Source organism: Oryctolagus cuniculus, chromosome 9, assembly GCF_964237555.1.
Source record: "Oryctolagus cuniculus chromosome 9, mOryCun1.1, whole genome shotgun sequence".
Taxonomy (NCBI): domain Eukaryota; kingdom Metazoa; phylum Chordata; class Mammalia; order Lagomorpha; family Leporidae; genus Oryctolagus; species Oryctolagus cuniculus.
This window is the reverse complement of record NC_091440.1, coordinates 103,257,134-103,278,826: the sequence shown is the minus strand read 5'-3', so window position 1 is coordinate 103,278,826 and position 21,693 is coordinate 103,257,134. Positions and strand designations below refer to the sequence as shown.

Below are 21,693 nucleotides of genomic sequence, written 5' to 3'. Positions count from 1 at the left end.
AAGAATAACCAATGATCATGGGAGCCTCATTTCTTTTTTAAAGATTTACTTATTTATTTGAAAGGCAGAGTTAGAGAGAGGCAGAGGCAGAAAGAGGTCTTCCATCCACTGGCTCACTCCCCAAATGGCCACAATGCCCGGAGCTGCGCCGAGCGGAAGCCAGGAGCCTGGAGCCTCTTCCAGGTCTCCTGTGCGGGTGCAGGGGCCCAAGGGCTTGGCCCATCTTCTACTGCATTCCCAGGCCATCGCAGAGAGCGGAATTGAAAGTGGAGCAGGCGGGACTTGAACCAGCGCCCTTTTGGGATGCCTGCACTGCAGCTTTACCCGCTTGGCCAAAGCTCCGGCCCCAAGAGCCTCATTTTGGGGGGAAAAAAGTGCCAACAGGGCTCAAGGGTCTCCAAAAACCAAGACTCTCCTCACCCCGTAGGAAAGGTGTGTTGACATTATGGGGCCATCCCTGTCCTTCCAATGAAGGGGGCAGGGCCGGGCCAGGTGGAGGCAGAGCAGGGGTGAGGAGAGGCATGGCAGAAAGAGGAGTGTCATAGCAGGGCCTTGAGAGCAAGGTGAGGTGTCTCCCCTTAGGTCACAATGCGCGGAGCTGCCGCAAGTTTCTGAGTAGCGGGGAGCCGGCTCAGAGCTGGTCGCCGGGAGCATCCCACAGGCAGCCGTGCGCAGCTCTGGGAGTCCCGAGCAAGAGCGCGTGGAGGAGTGGAACAGAGACGTGGCGACCACCCCTCACCTTCCTACCGGGCATCCACACCGCAAGCCCCGGAAGCAACCTGGGCTGCCCGACTCTACTAGATAAACGATTTCCACAAGCCCCAGGTGTGCTCCCACCCGGCCTTGCGGACTTCTACCACCACCTCCTGTTCCACCTGGTGTGCCAAAGAAGAGCAAGTTCATCACCGGAGGGCCTGTGAAGAGCCGTCCGAGAGGGAAATAAAGGCAGGCAGCGACCCTCAGGCTGCAGCAGGCGCAGCAGGACCCGCGGGGGCCCCTCAGGCTGGAGCAGCCGCAGCAGGACCCGTGGGGGCAGGCGGCCGTGGGGAAGGGGCCTCCGGCTCCCGCCGCCCCGCCGAAGGCACCCCCAAGTGCAGCGCCAGTCTGGGGACCACCGGAAGGGCGAGGCTACCCGTACAACCCCCCGGTAACAGGGGCAGGGGTGGCGGCCAGGGGAGGCCCGGGGCAGAGAAAAGGAGACGGGGAAGTTGGGAGGGCGGTGGAGGGAAGCAGAGCAGGGGCGAGGCCTCGGGGAGCGGCAGGGTCCCTGCCTCGCGGACCTGGGCTGGGCGGTGCGGGGCGTGGGCGGGGCAGGTGGGGCCGGGAGGCGGGCTGGGCGGGGGCGGCGGCCCCGGCACATGCGCAGGGAACCCGCCGCGCGCCCTAAGGAGTGGCACTTTTTTAAAAGTGCAGCCGGAGGCCAAGCAGCAGCCGCCAGCACCTCCGTCCTTTGCCGGGTTCCACCAGCCCCAGCCCCAGCCCCAGCCCCAGCCCCAGCCCCAGTCCCAGCCGCAGCCTCAGCCTCAGCCCCAGCCGCAGCCGCAGCCGCAGCCGTTCGTGTTCCCAGGCCCACCCCCGGTCAAGCCAGCCAAGGCCCCTCTATTCAGCATCATGCCGGTCAAAGGAGGCACCAAGTGCATCAAGTACCTGCTCTTCGGGTTTAACTTCGTCTTCTGGGTGAGTGCGTGCCATGACCGCGCGTTCCTCTCACGGGCCACCTGTTTCTGGGCCCCCAAGCCCCCCCCCCCCGAGAGGGTCGGGGGCGCCACGGCGGCCGGCACTGCCCAGGCTGGGCGGGCGAGAGGGCCCTGCGGCTGCCAGCTGGCACCTCGGCCCCGGGCGCGCGGGACGGGCCCGTCCGCGAGGGGCTCTAGCGAGCCCGGGCGTGCCGGCCGCTCGCGTCCCTCTCCTCCGCGCGCACTGGAGTGGGGTTTGGGTGTGCTCCATGGGAAAGGCTGCGGGGAGAAGCGGGATACAGCTCTCTCGGGAACTCAGAGCCCTGGGCGGGGAGGACCGGCGGGCAGTGCAGTTGGTGGCCGGGTGGGGTCCACCGTGGGAGCGGGCGCTCCGAGGACTCGGCGGTGCGGACACTGTCCTCTCCGCCCTTTAACAGTGCAGGGGACCCGGGCCTGGGTGAGAGCCGAGACCCCGACCCCTCACCCCCACCCCGGGTCCCCTGGGGGAGGGACCGCGCGGCCCCCTTCACCCAAGATGGGGCTTGGCGCCGCCGTGCGAGCGGCCGCGCTCCCTTGCAGCAACCTGAAAGACGAGCTTGGCTTGATTTTGTTTTCCGAGGGCGATAAGCATCTTAACTGGAGAGAACTCTGGGAGAGTTGGGGAGGAAAGTAGGAGCTGATGCCTATCGCCGGCGCCTCCAGTGCGATGAGTCCCGGGTTTTGGCACTTCCGGCCTGGGATCAGGTGCCTGGGGCTGCCTGCCCGATGGCCAGGCGGGGTGCTCACCTGGAGAGGCCATCCGGGCAGGGCGCCCCGGGCACACCCACTGGCTATCAGAAGCAGTGGGAAAGGAGTGTGTCCAGGCCACACCTTTTTCCCTTGGGGGATGCAGGGACTTTTGTGTCCTGGTCCAGAGCCAATATCCCTTACACACAAATGGACCGCATTTGCCCCGTCTGCAGGCTGGAGAGGGTTTGGGAGGGCAGTTCCCGCACCACTCAGGAGAGGAAGCTGGAGAGGGCAGAGACTGGGACCCCAGAAATGCACTTCTTCCCCTGGAACAAATGACTGCTTCCCTGGGGCCCTGGGGTAGACGCCCTAAGATCTGACCCTCTGCAAGCTGAAGGCGCCGTAGCAGAGCCGTTCTGCAGCCTGCAGTCTGACCTGCCTTCGCGAGGGTCTGCACGCCCAACACACACTGCTGAGCATAGCACATAGGTGTGCCCCTGCCCGACCCTAGGCAGCTTCAGGGAGGCCCTGCCCTGGGGGGGGGGCACCCCCTCCTACTGGTGTTACCTACAGCCAGCCAGCTGCCAGTCTCAGCTTCTGCCTCTCCCCAAGTCTGTGTCCCAGAAAAGAATGTTTGAAGGAGCCTCACCCCACCCTCGTCATTTGAGGAGCTTTGCCCTCTGCCCTGCCAGTCCATTGGTTAGCCCTCGGCTGTTGGCTTAGATTGCCACAGCCAGACTGCACCCCCATCAGCCCCATGGCACATGGGGGAAGCTGATGGGAGTCTTGCAGGACCCGCAATCTGTCAAGACTGCTTCCAGCCTGCCACCCCACTCGAATTCACAGCTCCCTGCCTGGGCTAGGTGCTGCTGGTTAGCTCTGCCGGCCGAAACAAGGCTGACTCATGCTGGAAATGTTTGGGTTGAGAGTTGGGAGTGGCGCGGGAGCTCTCCTTCACAGTGAGGAAGCAGAGAACCAGATGCTGAGTGGGTTTGCCCAGGATCCCAGACAGCGCCACTGCCATTAACCCCTGGGTCCCTTCCTCTCCTTCTGTCCCTTGCCAAGCCCGTCACGGGGAGATGAGCAGCGACCACACTTTCCTGAGTATTTATTGGTCACTTGTCTTGTACTGGGGTCCTTGCAGAGGTAACGCCTTTTCCCCCCAGATGATGGTGGTGCACTTTGTGCCGTGTTTTGCAAAGTCCTTTCTTTTCCAACACAGAGCAGGAAGTGTCATCCCCCCTTTACCGACAACCAGGGAACTTGGTCCCCAAAGAAGTTAAGTGCCAAGGTCATGTGGCAGGAGCATATCAGATTAAGTTATTTTACCCAACTGGGTGGGAATGCAAGACAGTGGGATGAAGCTCCCCCTTCCTCCCAAAAAATTATTTTCCAAATTTTTATTTGAAAGGCACAGACAGAACTCCCATCTAGAGGTTTATTCCCCCAAATGTCTGCAGTAGCTTGGGTTGGTCTGGGCTGATGTTAGGAGCTGGGAACTCCTCCCAGGTCTCCCACGTAGTAGCAGGAATCCTGTTGAGCTGTCGCTGCTACCTCGCAGGATCTGCTTTAGCAGGGACACTGGAATCAAGAGCCAGAGCCAGGAATCAAACCCAGTACTCTGATGTGTGATGCAGGCGTTTTAACTGCCAGGCCAAACAACAGCTCCAAGACTCTTTTAAGGAAATCTAGGATCTAAGGAGACTGCTTGGATTATGATGATGTCACCACTTCCCTTTCTGTTCCAAGACCAGGGATTTATATCTTGGTATTTGAAAGCCGATATGGGTCTTGAAACGCAAGAGTTGTGAGGCCAGGAGCCCCCCACGTCTCCTGTACTGAGGATGCTGGGCACGGGCGATGGGGCGGTGTGGGGTCTGGCGGGGATGGAGAGAGAAGCCAGCCCCAGCGGCAGTGGGAAGGCTGTGGGCCACCTGGGACGTTGTGCCTCTGTCTGGCCCTGCTCTCAGTCCTGAGGATCCCTCCGTGACAGCTGCGCCTGTGCAGTCAGCCCTCCCCATGTCCGGTGTCTGATGCCCATGGCCAAACTAGCAATCAGCCTGTTTTTCCAACACCCCCAGAACCAAACCTCCTAGCTCTATTTTGGTTGTTTCTGCATTTCCTTCAGCCCTCCCTGCCCGCCAACCCCCTGCAAAACAGTTGAGAGGGAAAACATCTTCCTAGTATCAGAGTGCTAAACAACCCCGTTCAAGCTGGACGGGGGGACCAGGGCTAGGGCTACCCAAGGGATGTGCCATCCCCATTCTATTCGCAGATTCTAAGTCTGCACAGCGAGGGTTTCCGCCTTCTTCCTGGAGCTCCTTAGGATAAAGGAGGGGAAGAGTTGGCTGAACTGAGTGAGCCCAGTTCCTCGCCCTCCACCTCCTCCACTCTGCTCATCATGGCTCACCCCTGACCCTCCCTCAGTGATGGAAATAGCAGGGAGGGTCCTCTTTCCCAAGAAATGGTGTCACCTGGACCCAATGGGAGACGTGGACTCTGTCCCCAGACCTGTGCCCCGGAACTCAGTTTCCCCATTTGTAAAACCAGCGAACAGGTTAGAACATCACACTCAGCCTAGAAGCCAACCCCTGGAGCAATAGGACTTTCACACCCAGCCCCAGCCCCAGGCGGAAGTCAGGAAATGGAAAGATCTGTGTTTTCAAGACTCATCCTCCCAGCATCGCTGCCCCTGACTTCTGCCTCTGGAGCAAGAACCTGGTTCCTGTGTCTCTTTCCTGTTACCTCTCGCTCCCCTCTACTTGCCCTGGGTGGGCTCTCTGGTGGTGTTGTCAGTGCCCATGCACCTTAGCCCTCTGGTGCTCAGCGTCTCCCCGGGCATTGCTGTGGCAGCTCAAGAATGTGGGCCATGCCCTTGGCGTGGTAGCCTTGCACAGGGTGGCCTGGGAGAGCACTCCACAGGGTGGAGTGGAGAGCAGCCTCTGACAGGTGTGGCAGTGGGAGCCACAGATGCAGCCAGGAGCACTTCCGCCCGCACCATGCCTCCCTTCTTTGCCACCTCTTCCTGCCCCTGCGCCAGTCTTCCTGAACGTAAAACTGCCCCCGAGAAAAGCCGTGAGGCAGCAGGATTCGGAGCCTGGGCAGGGTATGGATGAGCAGGGTGGCACCGGCCAAAGCCCCTCCCTCTGGCTTGCTGCTCCTGGCAGAAGCTGCCTGACTTGGAGGTAGGGGCTGGGCCAGTGTGGACTGTGGGGCAGTTGGCTTCCCGCCCCTGGCGCCCAGACAGCCTGGGCCGCTGCTGAGCCGGGCTCTGTTTGTACTGAGGCTGGCAGGTTCCAGCAGAGGTGAGTTGAGGCCAGATGTCTGCATCTGGGAAGGAAAATGAGGCCTTTGCCTGCTCAGGCTCTCTCCCCAAACGTCTGGCCTTCTGATCTGGTGGTAGCAAGAGGATTCCTCCTGTACACTCAGTCTCCCTCCCTCACCCTCTCCACCCCTTTCTTTTTGAGTGACCGCCCCCAAGCACCTTCCAGACCCCACACTTTTGTGCTCAAAGAAAGCAGCTGCTAGTGCAGCCCGAGTCTGGTACTGCCTGCATAGGAAACTGTCACAGGCCACCCCCGCCCAGAGCCCCTACTCTGCTAACTGAGCCTTCCTTCCGTGTCTCATGGTCCCCATAAATCATTGCTGCCACACCTTCCTTTGGGTGGGAGCCCTCCAGCTTTGCACTCCGAGCTGTTTGTCCTGTGTGCGTTTTGTCTGTTTGCTTTCCCGTTCCGTTTTATGAGGAGGTGTGGCCTGGGGACTGGGCACACAGTGCAACTTAATAATACCTTGGGTTTACAAGAGCGCTTTCTCTCCCAAGCAACCCGGCCCCTCATGTTCCTGCCTGGGTGCGGCTGGCCCGGAGGGGAGGGGCCTAAGGTCGCCGCCGGCCATGGCCTCCGTGGGCGCCTTGTCGGCAGCCCGTCCCGGATAGACCCGAGTGGAGGAGTTGAGGACGCCCTTTGAGGTTTGGAGCCATGGCGCCTCCTTGCAGCGTTCAGGTGGTGTCGAGTATGATGCTGTGAGCCGCAGTGGCCGCTGTCTGCCCTGGAATGGGCTCTTCCTAGTCCGTTTTTAAGCCTTGGTGTTTGAAGACTGACTTCAGACGGCTGGCCTGTCTCAATCCATGGAAAAAACCATGCTGTTCCAGGGGATGTTTTTGCTTTCCGTCAAGTAAGGGCACGCAGCTGGGGAGGGCAGCGCCCTGTCCCCACACGAGAGAATTTTGTAATAATTGCACCCACCCAGTAATTGCCTCCCCCCGCCCCCCAGAAAATGCTTAGTTGTGGATAGTTTTTAAGGAGTGTGCTCTGCTTCGGAAGTGCGTAACTTTTCTAGGGACTCCTGGGAACGCGATGGGACCCGCCTCCACAGGGTTATGCCCATTTTTTTTTGAATTTCTTTTTTCCTGGAGACCTATGGACCTCAGGTAGTGAATGCCCCTTGCTGGTTTTCCATGTGACTCCCAAAACTGTCCTCAGTCCCAGCCTTTGGGGGCAGGTGGCCTCACCCTCCTCAGGGGGGCTCCAAGGGGTACTCCTGGGGACACTTGGCAAGAGGCATCAGAAACCCCAAGTTTCCCTGGTCAGGTGTGGCCCGGCCTGGAGCACTGCCTCCCTGCCCTGCCCCTGCCCCCCCCCCCCCCCCCCGCAGCGTCGCTCTGACTCTCAGCTTAATCATTGCCCAAGGAGTGGCTTTGGCTTGCTCTGAGTTTAATGCATGTGCCGTACTTCTGGTCTACCCCAACTGTTCAACTTGATGAGTGTCCAGCTAAGTCCTACTTTGTAGGCTCCTCCTTCCCACCCAGGGGAGACAGACGGCCCTGCCTGACCTGCTGTCCTCTTGCAGGATTTGGGGAAGGAAAAATGTCTCATGGGGATCAATCATTAGGGGATGTGGGCTCCTGAGAAGGCAGTGACCAGCCTGGTTCAGGAAGAAGGAAAGACAGCTGACCTGGAGGGCGGCCTGGGCTCATCTGACTCCAGAGAAGGTCCCTGGGGTGACAGATTTGGGGACCGTGGACTTGAACAGTCAGACCTCAGGCTTTTAAGGGTTCTTCTTGCTTAATCCTCTTGCCACACATTGTGCAGAGGAGCAGAAATTGTGGCTGTTGCTGGCTCTGTTAGGAAAGTCACCCTCCGAGGCTTATCCGGTACAGTCAAGGTCCAGGGTGGGGCGGGCCAGTGGCTGGTGAGCTGCTGCCAAGGCCCCTCCTGCACACCCAGCTTCTGGACCCCAGAGTCTGCTCCTAGCTCACGCTCATGGTGCAAACTGCAAGTTGATGTCCAAACGCAGAAATGACACAGTGCATACATCATAGGAGGAGGGAACGCCACTGGCGGCTAGAAATACCGCAAAGGGAGTTGGACAGCTTTGTTGTTCCATTCACAACAGATTTCTCCAGCATTTTCGTTGGAACTTCTTTGTAATGTACATTGGTGGAATCTGCCACCCGCTCAGCAATGAGATTGATTGATTAACGCTCTAAATGAAAAGGTCAGCAAGATGGGACTTCCTTGTTTCCTCATCATCGCTCTTCAAGGTTTGGTGTTGGAATCCGCGTCGACTCTTCCCTCCGAGGTGAATGGTGGCCGTGTGCCGCTTTCCATGCACGCCTCAGATCCGTGGCCCAACTTGGAGGGGGGGAGCCAGGCCCCCTCCCCTCCGCAGCCCTACCCATAGAAAGGAATGTGCACCCCATACAGGAGGCCCCTCCCCAGTGTCATGTGGATGCCTTCGTTGTGCTGTGGGGCTGTAGATTTAAATCTACTACTGCTGTGACTCAACGTGGTGTGTTGTTATTTTTTCATGGGTTTTGGTTGGGTGGTTTTTTATTTTTTGGTATTTGCTTTGTTTGTTTGTTTTTGGAAGGCAGAGAGAAAGAGACTGACACAGAGATATCTTCCACCTACTAGGTCCTTCCCCAAGAATCCACATCAGCCAGGACTGAGCCAGGCTGAAGCCAGGAGTCTGGAACTCAATCTAGGTCTCCCATGTGGGTAGAAGGGACCCAAGTACTTGAGCTGTCACTGCTGCCTTCCTGGGGTGTGCAGCAGGGAACTGGATTGGAAATGGAGTAACCAGGATTAGAACCGCGCGCACTCTGATATGGGATGTAGGCAGCCCCAGCGGCAGCTTAGCCACTGCACCAAACACCCGCTCCTCCCCTCACCAACCAGCCACCCAGCACAGCCAAATGGTTTATTTTTTAAAAAATATTTATTCATTTGAGAAACAGAGAGAGAGTCAGAGAGAGAGAAGGGGAGAGAGAAAGGGGTCTTCCACCCACTGGTTCACTCCCTAAATGGCCACAATGGCTAGACCTGGGCCAATCCAAAGCCAGGAGCCAATAGCTTCTGGGTCTCACACTAGGATGCAGGGGCCAACAACTTAGGCCATCTTCTACCGCTTTCCCAGGCTGTCGGCAGAGAGCCGGATTGGAAGAGGAACAGCCGGGACACAAACCGGTGCCTTTTCCAGCCTTGGAAAATCTCTCTAACCTTTCTTCCACTCCAGTCAGATTGTAGCCCTGACCCCCTAGATGACCCTTTAGAGACCTGAAAACTCACTGTACCTGTAAATGAGATTCTCTCCTGGTGGCGGGGAAGGACACTGCTTTTCAATGGGAAGCTGCATTCCCACGTCACAGCTGCCTCCGCGCCCCGTGCTGTGCCTCGAGAGCGCATGTGCGGGACTGTAACAAGAGGCCCATGGTTGTGCCTTCTTGTGCCCTCTGCCCTTTGCTGACTGGTGGTGCTGTGGGGAAAGGGCAGAGGCTCTGGGCTGCACTTGGGGCCATTCCTCTAGGGGAGGCAAAGACAATGGCCATTTGATGGCCGCAGTCCTCCTGCCTGGGGCCACAGTGGCCGATGGGCGGGGGCAGCGGTAGGAGAGCCAGCGTGAGAAGCCGTGCCAAGGCGCTCTGCAGAAGTCATTTCCCACTCTGATTTTCTGGGCAGTGGAGCGAGGGTGTGGCGGGCGCTGTCGAGACGGAGGCCAGTGGGAAGAAGCCTCAGCTCTCTCTGTTGGGTGGCTCCTCTGAGACAGGCCAGGTGGCCATTGCAGATCCCTACCCTCTCTCGGGCCTTTCAGTATAGAAGGCCCCAGTTTTGAAATGAATAGGAGAGAGAACGGGCAGAAGGGGAAAATTCTGGCTCCGGAATAAAAGAAACGATCAAAAAGACAAACGGCACGGCAGATCCAGCCTCCGCTCGGGGTGCCGGCGTCCCACATCAGAGTGCTTCCAGTCAAGCTTCCTGCTAATGTGTGTGCCCAGCAGGCAGCAGAAGATGGCCCAAGTGCTTGGACTCCTGCCACCCTTGTGGGAAACTGGGATGGAATTTCTAGATCCCTGGCTATTGCTGGCATTTGAGGAGTGAACCAATGGATAGAAGATTCTCTCTCTCTCTCTCTCTCTCTCTCTCTCTCTTTCTCTGTGTGTGTGTGTTTGTATGATTCACTTATTCTACCCTTCATCTTAACAAAATGCAAGTAGTTCACTAAATGATTGCGAATGTGGAGTTTGCAGTCAGACGGTTCTGGGTTCAAGTTCAATTTCTGCCATGTGATATAAGACAAGCATCTTAACTTCTGTGCCCTGGTTTTCTCATTTAAAAAAAATTAAATGAATATTACCTACCCAGTGAGCTTGTTGCAAAAATTAAATCACTCGGGTGAAGTGGTTGGATGGAGTGTGGAACGTAGATAGCAAACATGTGTACTTGCTAACTGATAGCGAAGAGATCCACAGTGAAAGTGGCAGACGGACAGGAGAGGGGATGGGTTAGACCCAGGAGTTTGGGGATCGAGGCCCTTGCCCCTGCTGGCTGGGGCTCGCTGTGTCCTGCAGTGGAGGCGGCAGGCAGACCACCGAGCAGAGCTGGGCATGTCTTGCTTACGAGGGCTTGTCAGTCCGTGCACCCCGTGGCATTGTTTGAAGGCCAGGAAGAAGGGACCCCGCTCGCCTAGTGAGCTGCTCTAAGCAGTTTTCCAGATGGAGTAGGCTCAGGCTGCCCACGTGGCCGAAGCGTGTGAGCGAGGGTGGGTGCACACACAAGCGCCAGACGTCTCAGCGTGCACAATGGAAAACAAATGTGTGGTATTCTGGAATCTAAGACTAAACATCCCCCCCGCCATAGTTCCCCACATCGGATGATTCGGGTTGCGATGAGAACAGCTGCTCTCGGCAGCAAGGGGATTTATTTCTGGGCCGGCCAGCGGCTGCAGGGCAGGCAGTGGAAACTTAAAAGGAGATTTCTTGTTTAGACAGAGGCTACCTTGGGGAGGGGCCCTCCCAGCCAGCCAGCCAGCCTTTGACATGGGCCCCTAACATGAGCGCGCCCTGTGAGCCCGGAGACCGAGCAAGGGCTCTGCTTTTCAAATGGTGCTGACTTTGTTCCCGGTGCAGCAAGGATTTCTCAACTCCTGAACTTGTTCAGACTGGGTCGCTGCCTGATTTCCATAAAGGTAGGCTGAGGAAAAGCTTACCTGGCCCTTCATCCCCTGCCACGCCCCAGAGTGCACAGAGCTGCCTCCCTCCTCCAAGGGGTGAGAGGCCCGCGGTCAAGTGGCTGCGATCTGTGGCTGTCACTCGCTCTGGCCTGCTTACTGGGATGGTGCTGAACCCTTCCCGGGGTAGAAGGCAGAACCCACAGGTGTCCAAGGCTTACAAAACAGCAAATCTCCCAGAAGCCTCTCATGCATTGCATGCCTGTTACTCCTAACAGCAATGTCCCCTGCAAGGGGCCAGGCTCCAGCCTTGAAACTCAACTGCCCAAAAGAAGCAGGTGTAGCAGGGTGCTGGCACCCACGGGCTGGAGCTGTCTTGGGCCCCAAAGCCAGCAGACTGGTTCAGCGTTTGTCCAGGGCAGCAGCAGTGTGGCAACACCCTCAGCATCAAGGAAACAAGGCACATTTTTGAACTTCTTTTTTAATTTATTTTATACTTTGGATTTTTTTTTTTCACGTTGAATGGTATGGCGTGGTGGGGAGCAGGTACCATAATCTCCGTGTTTAGGATGCTTTATGGCCACGGGCAGAAGTCTGGCTCTCCAAGCACCTGGCTTCTCACGGCCGGGTCAGGGGTGGTTCTGGATCCACTCCCTGACTCCAGAGTCGGCTGCAGGTGCTGTGTGAGAGCCGTGTGTAGTAGCGGGAGGCCCTAGCTGACCCAGGGTACTGGAGGTGGGGCAGGCAGCACATTAGTGCCTCTCCTAAGCCTCAGCCCCTTAGCTGCATATAAAGGTAATGCTGTGGCCCTCTCAGGGCCTTCGAGTTGGTGAGCAAATAATGGGATTGGTAATGCACAGTTCTTACTGTAGGCCTGGCTCCCCGGAAACAGCTCGTGTGCTGGCCTCTGCTGCCCTTCTCCTGCCTGGCCTAGGGTTTCTCAGATACAGAGCTTGCCCTGCAGGTTGGTGGTCATCCGTGTCCTCTTGCTTCGCACCGATGACACCATATCACACGGGATTGCTCAAGCTGAACTCTCACCTCTAGGCCCGTGCCCTTTCGAACACAAGCAGGGGCCTTACCGTTCCATCTGTTTCCAGAACGCTCACTTCCAGCATCTTCACAGCCTGCAGCAGGCGGGTAAGAAATACTAGTATTGCAGCCCTCTTGGAAATGCCCCAAAAGCATGCCTCCCTGGGTGGAGCTGAACTTGGAATTGAGCTTGCTGTCGAAACTGAAAGGGAAAATCTATTTGGCTCCCAAACCAACACAGGTGGTCTCAGCACTTATTCAGTTCACGCCTTGTGGCTCCCACAAGGGGATTGAGTACTCTCATCTAGAACATTCTAGACCCTTAGAACACCCAGAAACCAGTTCCCAGAAAGGGACAGGATCAAAGCCACCTTTGCTTCTGTGTGGACCCTGGGTAGAAAATCAGAGGAAGGGGGAACAGGCCCTGTAGGGTGCATCTCACCCGGCACCACCACCACCATCTCTCCTAGCCTCAGCAAGGGGAGAAAGAGGGCAAACCTAAGGGAGGAGCTGGTGGTCAGAACCCCCGGCCCTCCCCAGTCCGCAGCCGACACCCTCAGTCTAAATCACAGTCGACAAGCAGCAGCAAGTAAGGGAATCCTCATTGCCAGGTTTAGGTTAAGCCAGAGCATTTTGCCACGTTCAACATGTCCAGGCCTCTCTCCTTTCTTAGGAGGTCCCTTCCACCCTTGGGGCGGTGAGGAAGCACAGGGTGGGAAGAGGACTGCTAGATTGCCTGGTCCTCTGTGTGCACCTGCTTCTGTCTGAGCTCCACCTCTTTACTGGCTGTGTCTTTGCGAGTGGGTTTCATCTCTGAGCCCGATTCATCTATAAAATAGGGGTGATGAGAAGATGGGATGAGACGTTCCATATGTAAACCACCTCCCATAGTGTGTGACAGCCGTCAGCCTTCACGGATAATAGTTGCTGCCATCATGATTTTTGAGGCTATGACGTATTTTCCCGTTTGCTTTGCCAGCATTTGGAGGGGTTGATAATAGGCAGGAAAGGCTGGCCAAAATCAACACAGCAGCCAAGATAACCTTCAACTTGTCCAGCAGCCTCCACATGTATTCTTTTAAAAAAGGCCTTTTATCCTGGAGCTTGGGCTGTCTGGATGAAGAGGGTCTGCTCTCATGTGTTAAGCAGCCTGGCCTAGGAAAGCAAGGGGACGTGTGTACCAGGTTGTGGGGGCCTCTCGCAGGCCCCCTTAGTCATTAGGGCTTCTCTTTAAATTATGAATGTACTTATATATTTGAGAGACGGAGAATTCCCATCCAACAGTTCATTCCCTAAATGCCCCCAGCAGCAGCTATGGCTGGACAAGAGCCGGAAACTCAATTCTCACACATGAGTGGCAGGGACCTAGCTACTTAGCTCTCGTCTGCTGCTTCCCAGGGAGCTGGAGTCAGGAGCGGAGCCAGGACTTGCACCTAGGCACTGCACTCCAGGATGGAATGCAGAAATCCCATGAAGCAGGTGGCTCACCCACGGCACTACATGCCGGCCCCTTACTGGGAAGCAGGAAGGCTCACAGGGCACAGCCTGGGGGGTGGGGGGAGAGGGACATTTGGGAGCCAAATGTAAAATGTAGGTTCCAACTTGAACATCACTTACTGTGGCTTCCTGGATCCCATGCTTCCTCCCTCTCTCTCCTCACCCTTCTCAGCATCCCAGGGCTTCATGACGGTGGGTGGTGGGTGGTAGTGGGTCGTGTCAGCATACACCACCCCCCACCCCCGCCCAGAGCTCAGTGTAGTGTGGCTGGGAGCGCTCCCTTAGCCAGACAGTGAGAAAGCTGACGCCTCCCACCCAGGGCTGCTTTTCAGTAAAGGCATAGAAAGCTATTCCCGCTCTGAAGAGCTCATGCCTGAGCTTCCTTGTTGTTCCATATCCAGATCTGTGGGTCTGATCGCAGACTCGAGGGTGTGTCAGTCACCTGGGGCGACCTGTTCCCTGTGGAGTGCTGCCCCACCCCGTCCACTGAGTAAGTCCAGGTGTGCAGGTGTGCAGGTGTGCAGGTCTGACAAGTTCCTGGGTGCTGCTGCTGCCGCCGGAGGCCGGGGCACCACACTCTGAGACCAGGGGCTGCACCTGCCCAGCCAGTGCCCAGGATGGCCGCGTAAGGGGGCTTCGGTTCTGTAGAGCTGCGATCCCTGGAAGCTCGCACCTCATCCCCAGGAAGACTGAAGCTAGCCCCATGCCCTCGCCTTGTCTGGAGCTTCAAATTCTTTATTTGCTAAGGAGACCCAGTCCTAGTGGTTTTTTCCGCTGATGAACGTGGGTTTGGTTTTGTCGTGGTCTCACTGGAGGGCACCGAGGACGGGGAGACTGCAGGGCTTCTGGTCTTGTCCCAGTGGCTTCACCCTTCCAAAGACAACAGCCCTGGCCTTAATTTGAAGTTGAGGGGAGGAAGAGGGAGAGGATTCGCGGAGGCCCCAGGGAGAGCCTGTTTGTTCTTGTTGGCGACTGCCAGGCCCAGCCTCCTGACTGGTGAATCAGCCCGGCCCAGGCTTGGCATTCGGTGGCAAGTGCGGTTGCCGTGGCGATGGGTGAGGCCGGGCGGCCCGACTTGTTTTTGAAGGATGAGGCTTGTGTAGACACAGAGGGCCTTCTCTCCACACCTGTGACTTTCTTAAAGCATGGCTGATGTTTGGGGGCCCAGCAATGGCTGGCAAGGGAACCTGGCCGCGTCCTCAGCTCTCGGTCCGCCGGGGACTTCCTGGCTGCTGCTCTGTCCCTCTCGTCCAGCACAGGAGACAAATACAAACAAAAACCAGGCTGGTACGCATCTCGCTGGAGGAGGGAATTAAGGGGTGAAGGTTGCCCTTTCCTGCCCAGCCCAACTCAGGAAAGCCCCAGCCTCTGTTATCTGCCGTAATAACTGCTTTCCTCAGAGGGCTCTGCCGGAGAGGCAGGCTGTGAGCCCAGGGCGGGCCGGGGCCTCGGGTCTGAGCCAGCAGCCTCCCTGGGACACGCCTTGCCCACGTGTCTGTGGCCATTCCTGGCGGGCTTTCTTGTGCTCAGGGAGGTTGTTTGTGGGTGTGAGGAAAGTAAATTTATCCTTCACCTCGCTCTCACACTGACTCTCACAGAAGCCAGCAGACAGAACCCCAGTGTCCCGAGCCTCCCTCGCCTGCCCAGCTGTCTGCACGAGGCCCGTGGATCATCCCGGCTCGGCTCGTGTCTCTCTGAAGCGTGATGACAGCGATGGTACCCGTGGCCGGGATGCTGCCGCCGATGATGATCGTGCTCGCTTTTTGCCTTCAACACCTGGCTTGCTAGAGAACTTTCTGGTTTGCCCTCAGAGCGTTGCCCATGTCACCTCATTGAATCCTCACTTTGTACCTGGGTCGCAAACAGGACAGGTAGCACAGACCATATTTCTTTTTTTTTTTTTTTTTTTTTTAAGATTTATTTATTTATTTGAAAGTGAGTTACACAGAGAGAGAAGGAGAGGCAGAGAGAGATCGATTTTCCATCTGCTGGTTCACTCCCCATTTGGCTGCAACGGCCGGAGCTGAGCCGATCTGAAGCCAGGAACCTGGAGCTTCTTCTAGGTGCAGGGGCCCCAGGACTTGGGCCATCTTCTACTGCTTTCCATAGCAGAGAGCTGGATTGGGAGTGGGGCAGCCGGGACTTGAACCGGCGCCCATATGGGATGCTAGTGCTGCAGGCAGTGGCTTTACCCACCACACCATAGCTCCGGCTCCCATATTTATTTCCAAAGGAGGCCCCTGAGGCGCCGAGGGGCTCAGGAGAATGCTGAGTATCATGGCACTCCTGGGTGACCACACCCAGATCAGAGCTCAGAGCTCCCCCCACCCACCAGTGCAGTCCCTCTTGGCAAAGCAGGACAGTGGAATCCCTTGGGAGCCCAGGCAGACCTGTGTTTGGAATTCCCCAGGTGGCTCTGACACACCCACCCACATGGAGCGAGGCCGTGGGCTGCTTGGCCTTGCTGGGAACAGGGGGCAGTGGGCAGTAGCAGGCGTCCTCCTCCTGCTCGCTGTCTTCCTGGTACACCACCTATCCCAGACTGAAAAATGTACAGTGCCTCACTGGCCACCACTCACCAGAGTAACCAGATAGCCAGTGCTTTTCCAGGACGATGGGACGTAGGCAAGAAGGCTCTCCCTTCTCCCGACCCCATCTACTCACCACCACCCGCCCCCAGTCCCTGTGTGCAGCCACCTGAATTCCAGTGCAGACCTGAAGGAGAAGTCAGCATGGAGAAAGATCCCCTGTCCACTTCCTGGGCTTTGTGAGCTGAGTGGACAAAGTGCTAATGAGCAACTATTTAAAATTAAAAAAAAAAAAAAAAAAAAAAAGTGTGGCCAGTCAGGTCCTGTTACAGAGGAGGAGGCTGGGGGGAGGGCAGCTTACCTCCCAATTGTTTGCCAAGAAAAGATTTCTCTTGGAAGTGGTGTTTGTCCTGTAGGCAAACATGGTTCTTTCCAGCTGAGAGATGGGACATGGTGGCCGCCCCCACCCCGACCCCACACACACCCGAAACTTCCTGTTGGTTCAGGCAGCCCCTTCTGCCTTTCGTGGCCCCTCCTCATCTCAACCACCTTCTGTAAGAGTTTCTGCCCGCATACTGGCCTGTTGTGTGTGCTGCACACACACACACACACACATAGCCACCCGCGTTCTAGCTAGAACCAGTTTTGCGGACTTAGCACAGGGTCCCCTGAGCTCTCGCGCGTTTTGATGTCTTTCAACTCCAGGTGTGTGTTTCGGTGTTAGATTTCTGGACCTGTCCCCGAAGCAGGATCTGCAGGGTGACTCACTGAAACCCCGATCCCCAGGCCCTCTGCGAGTTACGCTTTCGGCGGTGAATCAGTGTGAATGAGGAAAGTGCCCTGTGCACCTCACTTTGGGACAGGGCTGGCTTTTCATGACTCAAGCCCCAGATGATCAGGTTACCTGGGTTTCATCCAAAATGGGGATAGCTAACTGGCTTTTAAGGTGCCTGGATGCTGGCAGAGCTGCAGATACGGAGAACAGCAAGGCGTTCTTGTCCCTTGTCAGCAAGGCTTGTCATGAACTTTGGTGCTCTAAAGATTTTGTAAGCTTTTGCTCCAAGATCTCATTGTGACGTCCATCACTTATAGAAAGAGAACTCTTTCTTTTTTTAAAAAAATTTTTATTTATTTATTTGAGAGACAGATTTACAGAGAGAGAGAGAGAGAGAGAGAGGAAGAGACAGAGGGATAAGTCTTCTATCTGCTGGTTCATTCCCCAAGTGACCACAACAGTCAGGGCTGAGCCAGGCCAGAACCAGGAACTTCGTCCTGGTTTCCCACATGGATGCAGGGGCCCAAATACCTTGGCCATGTCTGCTTTTCCCAGGTGCATTAGCAGGGAGTTGGATCAGAAGTGGAGCCTCTGGGACACAAACTGGCACCCATGTGGGATGCCGGCGTTTCAGGCAGGGACTTTACCCACTACACCACAGCGCGGCCCCAAAAGAAGTCTGTCTCAGCCACCAAGTACTGTGCATGCAGCCCTGAGCAGCCTCACTCAGTATTTCTTCTGGAAAGGTCGTTGTACTGAGTCCCTTCTTGCTCTCGTGGGGAGGTGTTAGAGGATGCAGGCGGATGAGAAGCCAAGTCAGAAGGCAGATGACCCAGGAGAGGAGATATCAGTGTGTTCCCAAAAGTCTCTTTTTTTAAAAAAAATCTTTTTTTAAAGATTTATTTACTTATTTGAAAGTCAGAGTTACAGAGAGAGAGAAGGAGAGGCAGAGAGAGGGAGAGAGAGAGAGGTCTTCCATCCACTGGTTCACTCCCCAGTTGGCCGCAACTGCTGGAGCTAAGCAGATCTGGAGCCAGGAGCTTCTTCTGGGTCTCCCACGAGGGTGCAGGGGCCCAAGGACTTGGGCCATCTTCTGCTGCTTTCCCAGGCCATAGCAGAGAGCTGGATGGGAACTGGAGCAGCCTGGACTTGAGCCAGCGCCCACATGGGATGCCAGCACTGTAGGCAGCAGCTTCACCCGCTACGCCACAGTGCCGGCCCCTAATTTTTATTTCTTTATGTGAGAGACAGAGATCTTCCATCTGCTGCTTCACTGCCCAAATGTCCACAACAGCCAGGGCTAGGCCGGGTCTCCACGTGGGTGGCAGAGACTCAGTGCACTGGCAGGCGGCTGGAATCAGGGGCCGAGCCAGGACGGAAACCCAGGCACCCTGATAAGGAATGCGGGCGTCCCAGCAGTATCTTACCACTGTGCCAGACTCCTGGCCCCAGAAAAGTCTCGTGCATTGACATGATCTTTCCTTTCTTAAAAAGTTATTTACTAGTGACTATTTTGTCCCAAGCATGGTTCGGGCAGGGGAGATGCTAAAGTGGCTAAGAAGTTGTTCGACCTCAAGGGTCATGGGCTCCAGTGAGTCGCTGAGGTGTGAGAGCGCAGCTGCTTTGCATTTGCTGCGGGGAGACTGCTGGGGACCTCTTGGTGGGGGGAAGCACAGTGGCCTAGGTGGCCACAAGGCTGTCCCTGGAGACGCGCTGTGCACGAGGCTGACTTGGCAAATGTTGAGGGGGAGGAAAGAAGGTTACAATGGCATCAGCTGGCGCGAGAGCCAAACATGGGAGGACGGAGCAGAAGTCTTCGCTTGGGGCCATCTGCACGCAGCCTCTCAGAGTCACGCGGACCTGTGTGAAGGCAGGAGTCGGCTCCGGGTGAGCAGTGCTGGGACTCAGGGTGTGGTTGAGCTGCGGGCTCAGGGCTTCAGGGTAAGTGCAGGGCAACAGGGCTGCTTGGTTCTTGGGGATCAAGAGATCTGCGCATGTGCTGTTGGCAAGGGGCGAGAAGGTGGCAGAGGCAAGAAGAAGGCTCTTTAATGGAGCAGGCTTCCATCTGATGCTGGCACTTCGTGCATGCACTTCGCTTAGAATGGCTTCCTGCTCACAGGAAAGTTACAAGGAGAGAATAGAGAGTTCTCTTTCTCTCCTCCCCATTTGCCGCTCCTGCATTATCTGAAGCTTCTGTGCCACATTGTTACAGCTGAGGAAGCAGCCTGGCTGCCTTACCTTTAACCTAAGCCCAGACTTCCTCGGGTTTCGCATTTCCCGGGATCCTGTCTGGGACTCCCGGGACAGCTGTCCTGCCTCCTTCAGCGCCTCTGCTCTGTACTGCTCTCTGTCCCTCCTTGTCCCGTCATGACCTTGAGGGTTTTGAGAAGTACAGTCAAGGGTTTTGTAGCCTGGCACGTTTTTCTCCTGGCCTGTCTTCTCAGGAAAAAAACAGCACAAGTGAAAATTTTCCAGTAGAACAATGGGGAAAAAATATCCTTTTTTTTTCTCCCTGCACCGTCAAATGGATGGAAACCATTTTTTGGCCAGATGGCAAAGAACTATTTCCTAACAAACACAGAATGTTTCCATTTGGCTTTTGTCGGAAACAAAAGCGGTAACCAGGCAGACTGGGCGAGGCCTCAAGCTAGGGGTGGGGCTCTGGCGGCTTCTTCCATCCCCTCCAGTCCCAGTGCTCTTCATAGGGGCCAGTGAGCATGGTCCAGGCCTGCATATCCTACCTTTTAATCCAGGTTCTTGCCCCACTCAGGGATAAAAATTCTAAGCAGAGGCACCAACACCTGCACGCAGGAGAACAGGATTGATTTAGCAGTGAAAGAGTGAACATCCCCTCACGTGTGAGTGTGGGACACCCAGGACAAGAGACACCCCCTCCCCATCAGCCTCTCTTATGAGATGAGGGTGGTGCCTTAATTGATTAAACAAACAGGGTAGAGTCTTAGCATGCCTGAAGCTCCCTGGGATTTTTATGGCACCTCCTTGTAGAGCAGTCATCATGGCATCTCCTCCTTCCTGGTCCTGAATGAGACACAGGTGCATCCTGGGAAGGTGGGCATTTTAGATTGACAGGTGAAGGAAAAATTCTTACAGGATTGGCAAGAATTCCAGCTCACGTAGGCCCAACTCCCTACCTGTTCACAGCGTATCAAGCAGGGTAGGGTCTGGGCATGATGTCAAACTTGCTTAGATCCTGTGATCATAGCCAAGAGCCAGGCAGCAGCCTTGGTAACTGTGTGGCCAATGTGACTGCCACATGTCAATCACCTGGGAAGAAGCCATCACTTTCTTGGTCTCCCAGACCCCTTTACAGTCATCCCTCAGTATGCATGGGACATGGATTCTAAGACCCAAGCAGATATCAAAATCCATAGATGCTCAAGGCCCATAGTTCAGCCGGCATAGGATCTGCATAGAACCTCCACATCCTGCTGTACTCTTTAAATTCTCTAGATGACTCCTGATACCTACCATGTTGTCGCAGTGCTTAGGAACTGGGGAAGGGGGAAAATGTGTGTGGGGACACAGTATAGACGCAGTCATCATGGGCCTAACTGCGTTCCAGTCAGTGGTAGGTTGAATCCGTGAACCCAGCACACACTGATACAGTGGCCAACTGTCTTCGTCCTGGAGGTCCCTTGATAATTGACTTGGCGCATTTTTTTTAAAAAGTTTATTATTTTTTGAATCTTAATGAAGAATGGGATGGGAGAGGGAGTAGAAGTGGGATGGTTTGCGGGTGGGAGGGTGGTTATGGGGGGAAGAACTGCTATAATCCAAAAGTTGTACTTTTGAAATTTATATTTCTTAAATAAAAGTTTTCTATAAAAAATAAAGTTTATTATTTTTTATTATTTGAGAGGCAGAGAGATAGAGAGAGCCCTCATCCGCTGGTTCACTCCCCAAATGGCAGCAACAGCAGGGTTAGGCCAGGCCAGAGCTGGGAGCCAGAGACTCCATCCAGGTCTCCCACGTGAGTGTCAGCCACCCAACTACTTGAGTTACAACCTGTTACCCTACAAGGTTTGCATTAGCAGGAAGCTGGAGTCAGGAGCCAGAGCCTAATACCGAGCTTGGGGACTTTGGTGTGGAATGCTGGTGTCTTAACCACTTGGCCAAATTTCTTCAGCGCCCTTTTTCAGGGCTAAAGTTCTCTTTAGTCCTATGGCTAATCTCCCTTTTAGCTTCTTCTCTTACTAAAGTAGCTGGGGATGAAAGCTGTGTCAGAGACAGGGGAGCCCTGAAACTCAGAAAATGAGTTCTCCCGGGGTATAGTTGAGCCCCTTAGAAAGCACAGCCTGCCCAGCCATGGATTCCGCATGCTTCGTGGCCCTGCCGCCCTAAGCTGTCATGTGCGCCCTGTGACCCAGTGTCTCCTATGGCAGAACAGAACACGGTGCAGCCAGTGGCTCACGTGATATCCCTCAGGCTGGTCAAACCAGTAACTTGGCAGGGCCCAGCATTGTGGTGCACCCAGCCAAGCTGCTGCTTGTAACACTGGCATCCCATATCAGAGTCCCAGCTGCTCTGCTTCTGACCCAGCTGCCTGCTAAGGCACCTGGCACAAGGCAGCAACTGATGGCTCAAGTGATTGGTCCCCTGCCACCCCTGTGGGAGACCAGGATGCAGTTCCTGGCTCCTGGCTTTGACCTGGCCCCGATGTGGCTGTTGTGACCATTTGGGGAGTGAACCAGCGCATGGAAGATCTCTGTGTCTCCCCCTCTGTCGTCTGCCTTTCAAATAAATAAATAAAATCTTTTCTTTTTGTAAAGGCACCTGACTCTCCCTTCCCCTCTGGTTTCTTGACCCCCCACTCTCACAGTGAGTTTTGAGGTGTGAAAGAGTGATCTGCATTATAGCTTCTTCCATTCCCCCAGGGGCAGCTGCCTCTCCTTCCTCACTGTAGCCGCACTTTGTGGTGTTGGCCGCCAGGCGGCCGGATGTCAGGTTTGGGGTCCCCACTCCTGTCCCATGGCCAAGGTGAGGC

General features: G+C 55.8%; 1 protein-coding gene across 2 annotated transcripts in view; it reads left to right on the top strand.

Annotated features, from left to right (window-relative positions):
* The first annotated feature begins 1,414 nt into the window (after positions 1-1,414).
* CD9 (CD9 molecule) overlaps positions 1,415-21,693 on the top strand; it is a 35,573-nt gene continuing 15,294 nt past the window's right edge. Inside the window, exon 1 of one of the 2 annotated variants that reach the window (XM_051850195.2) lies at positions 1,415-1,677. In XM_051850195.2, the coding sequence (XP_051706155.1) occupies positions 1,612-1,677 (66 nt within the window). In that variant the 5' untranslated portion in view covers positions 1,415-1,611. Of the gene's footprint in view, positions 1,678-18,470; positions 18,630-21,693 lie in introns of those variants that run through there. The other variant, XM_070049341.1, reaches the window with a different exon arrangement.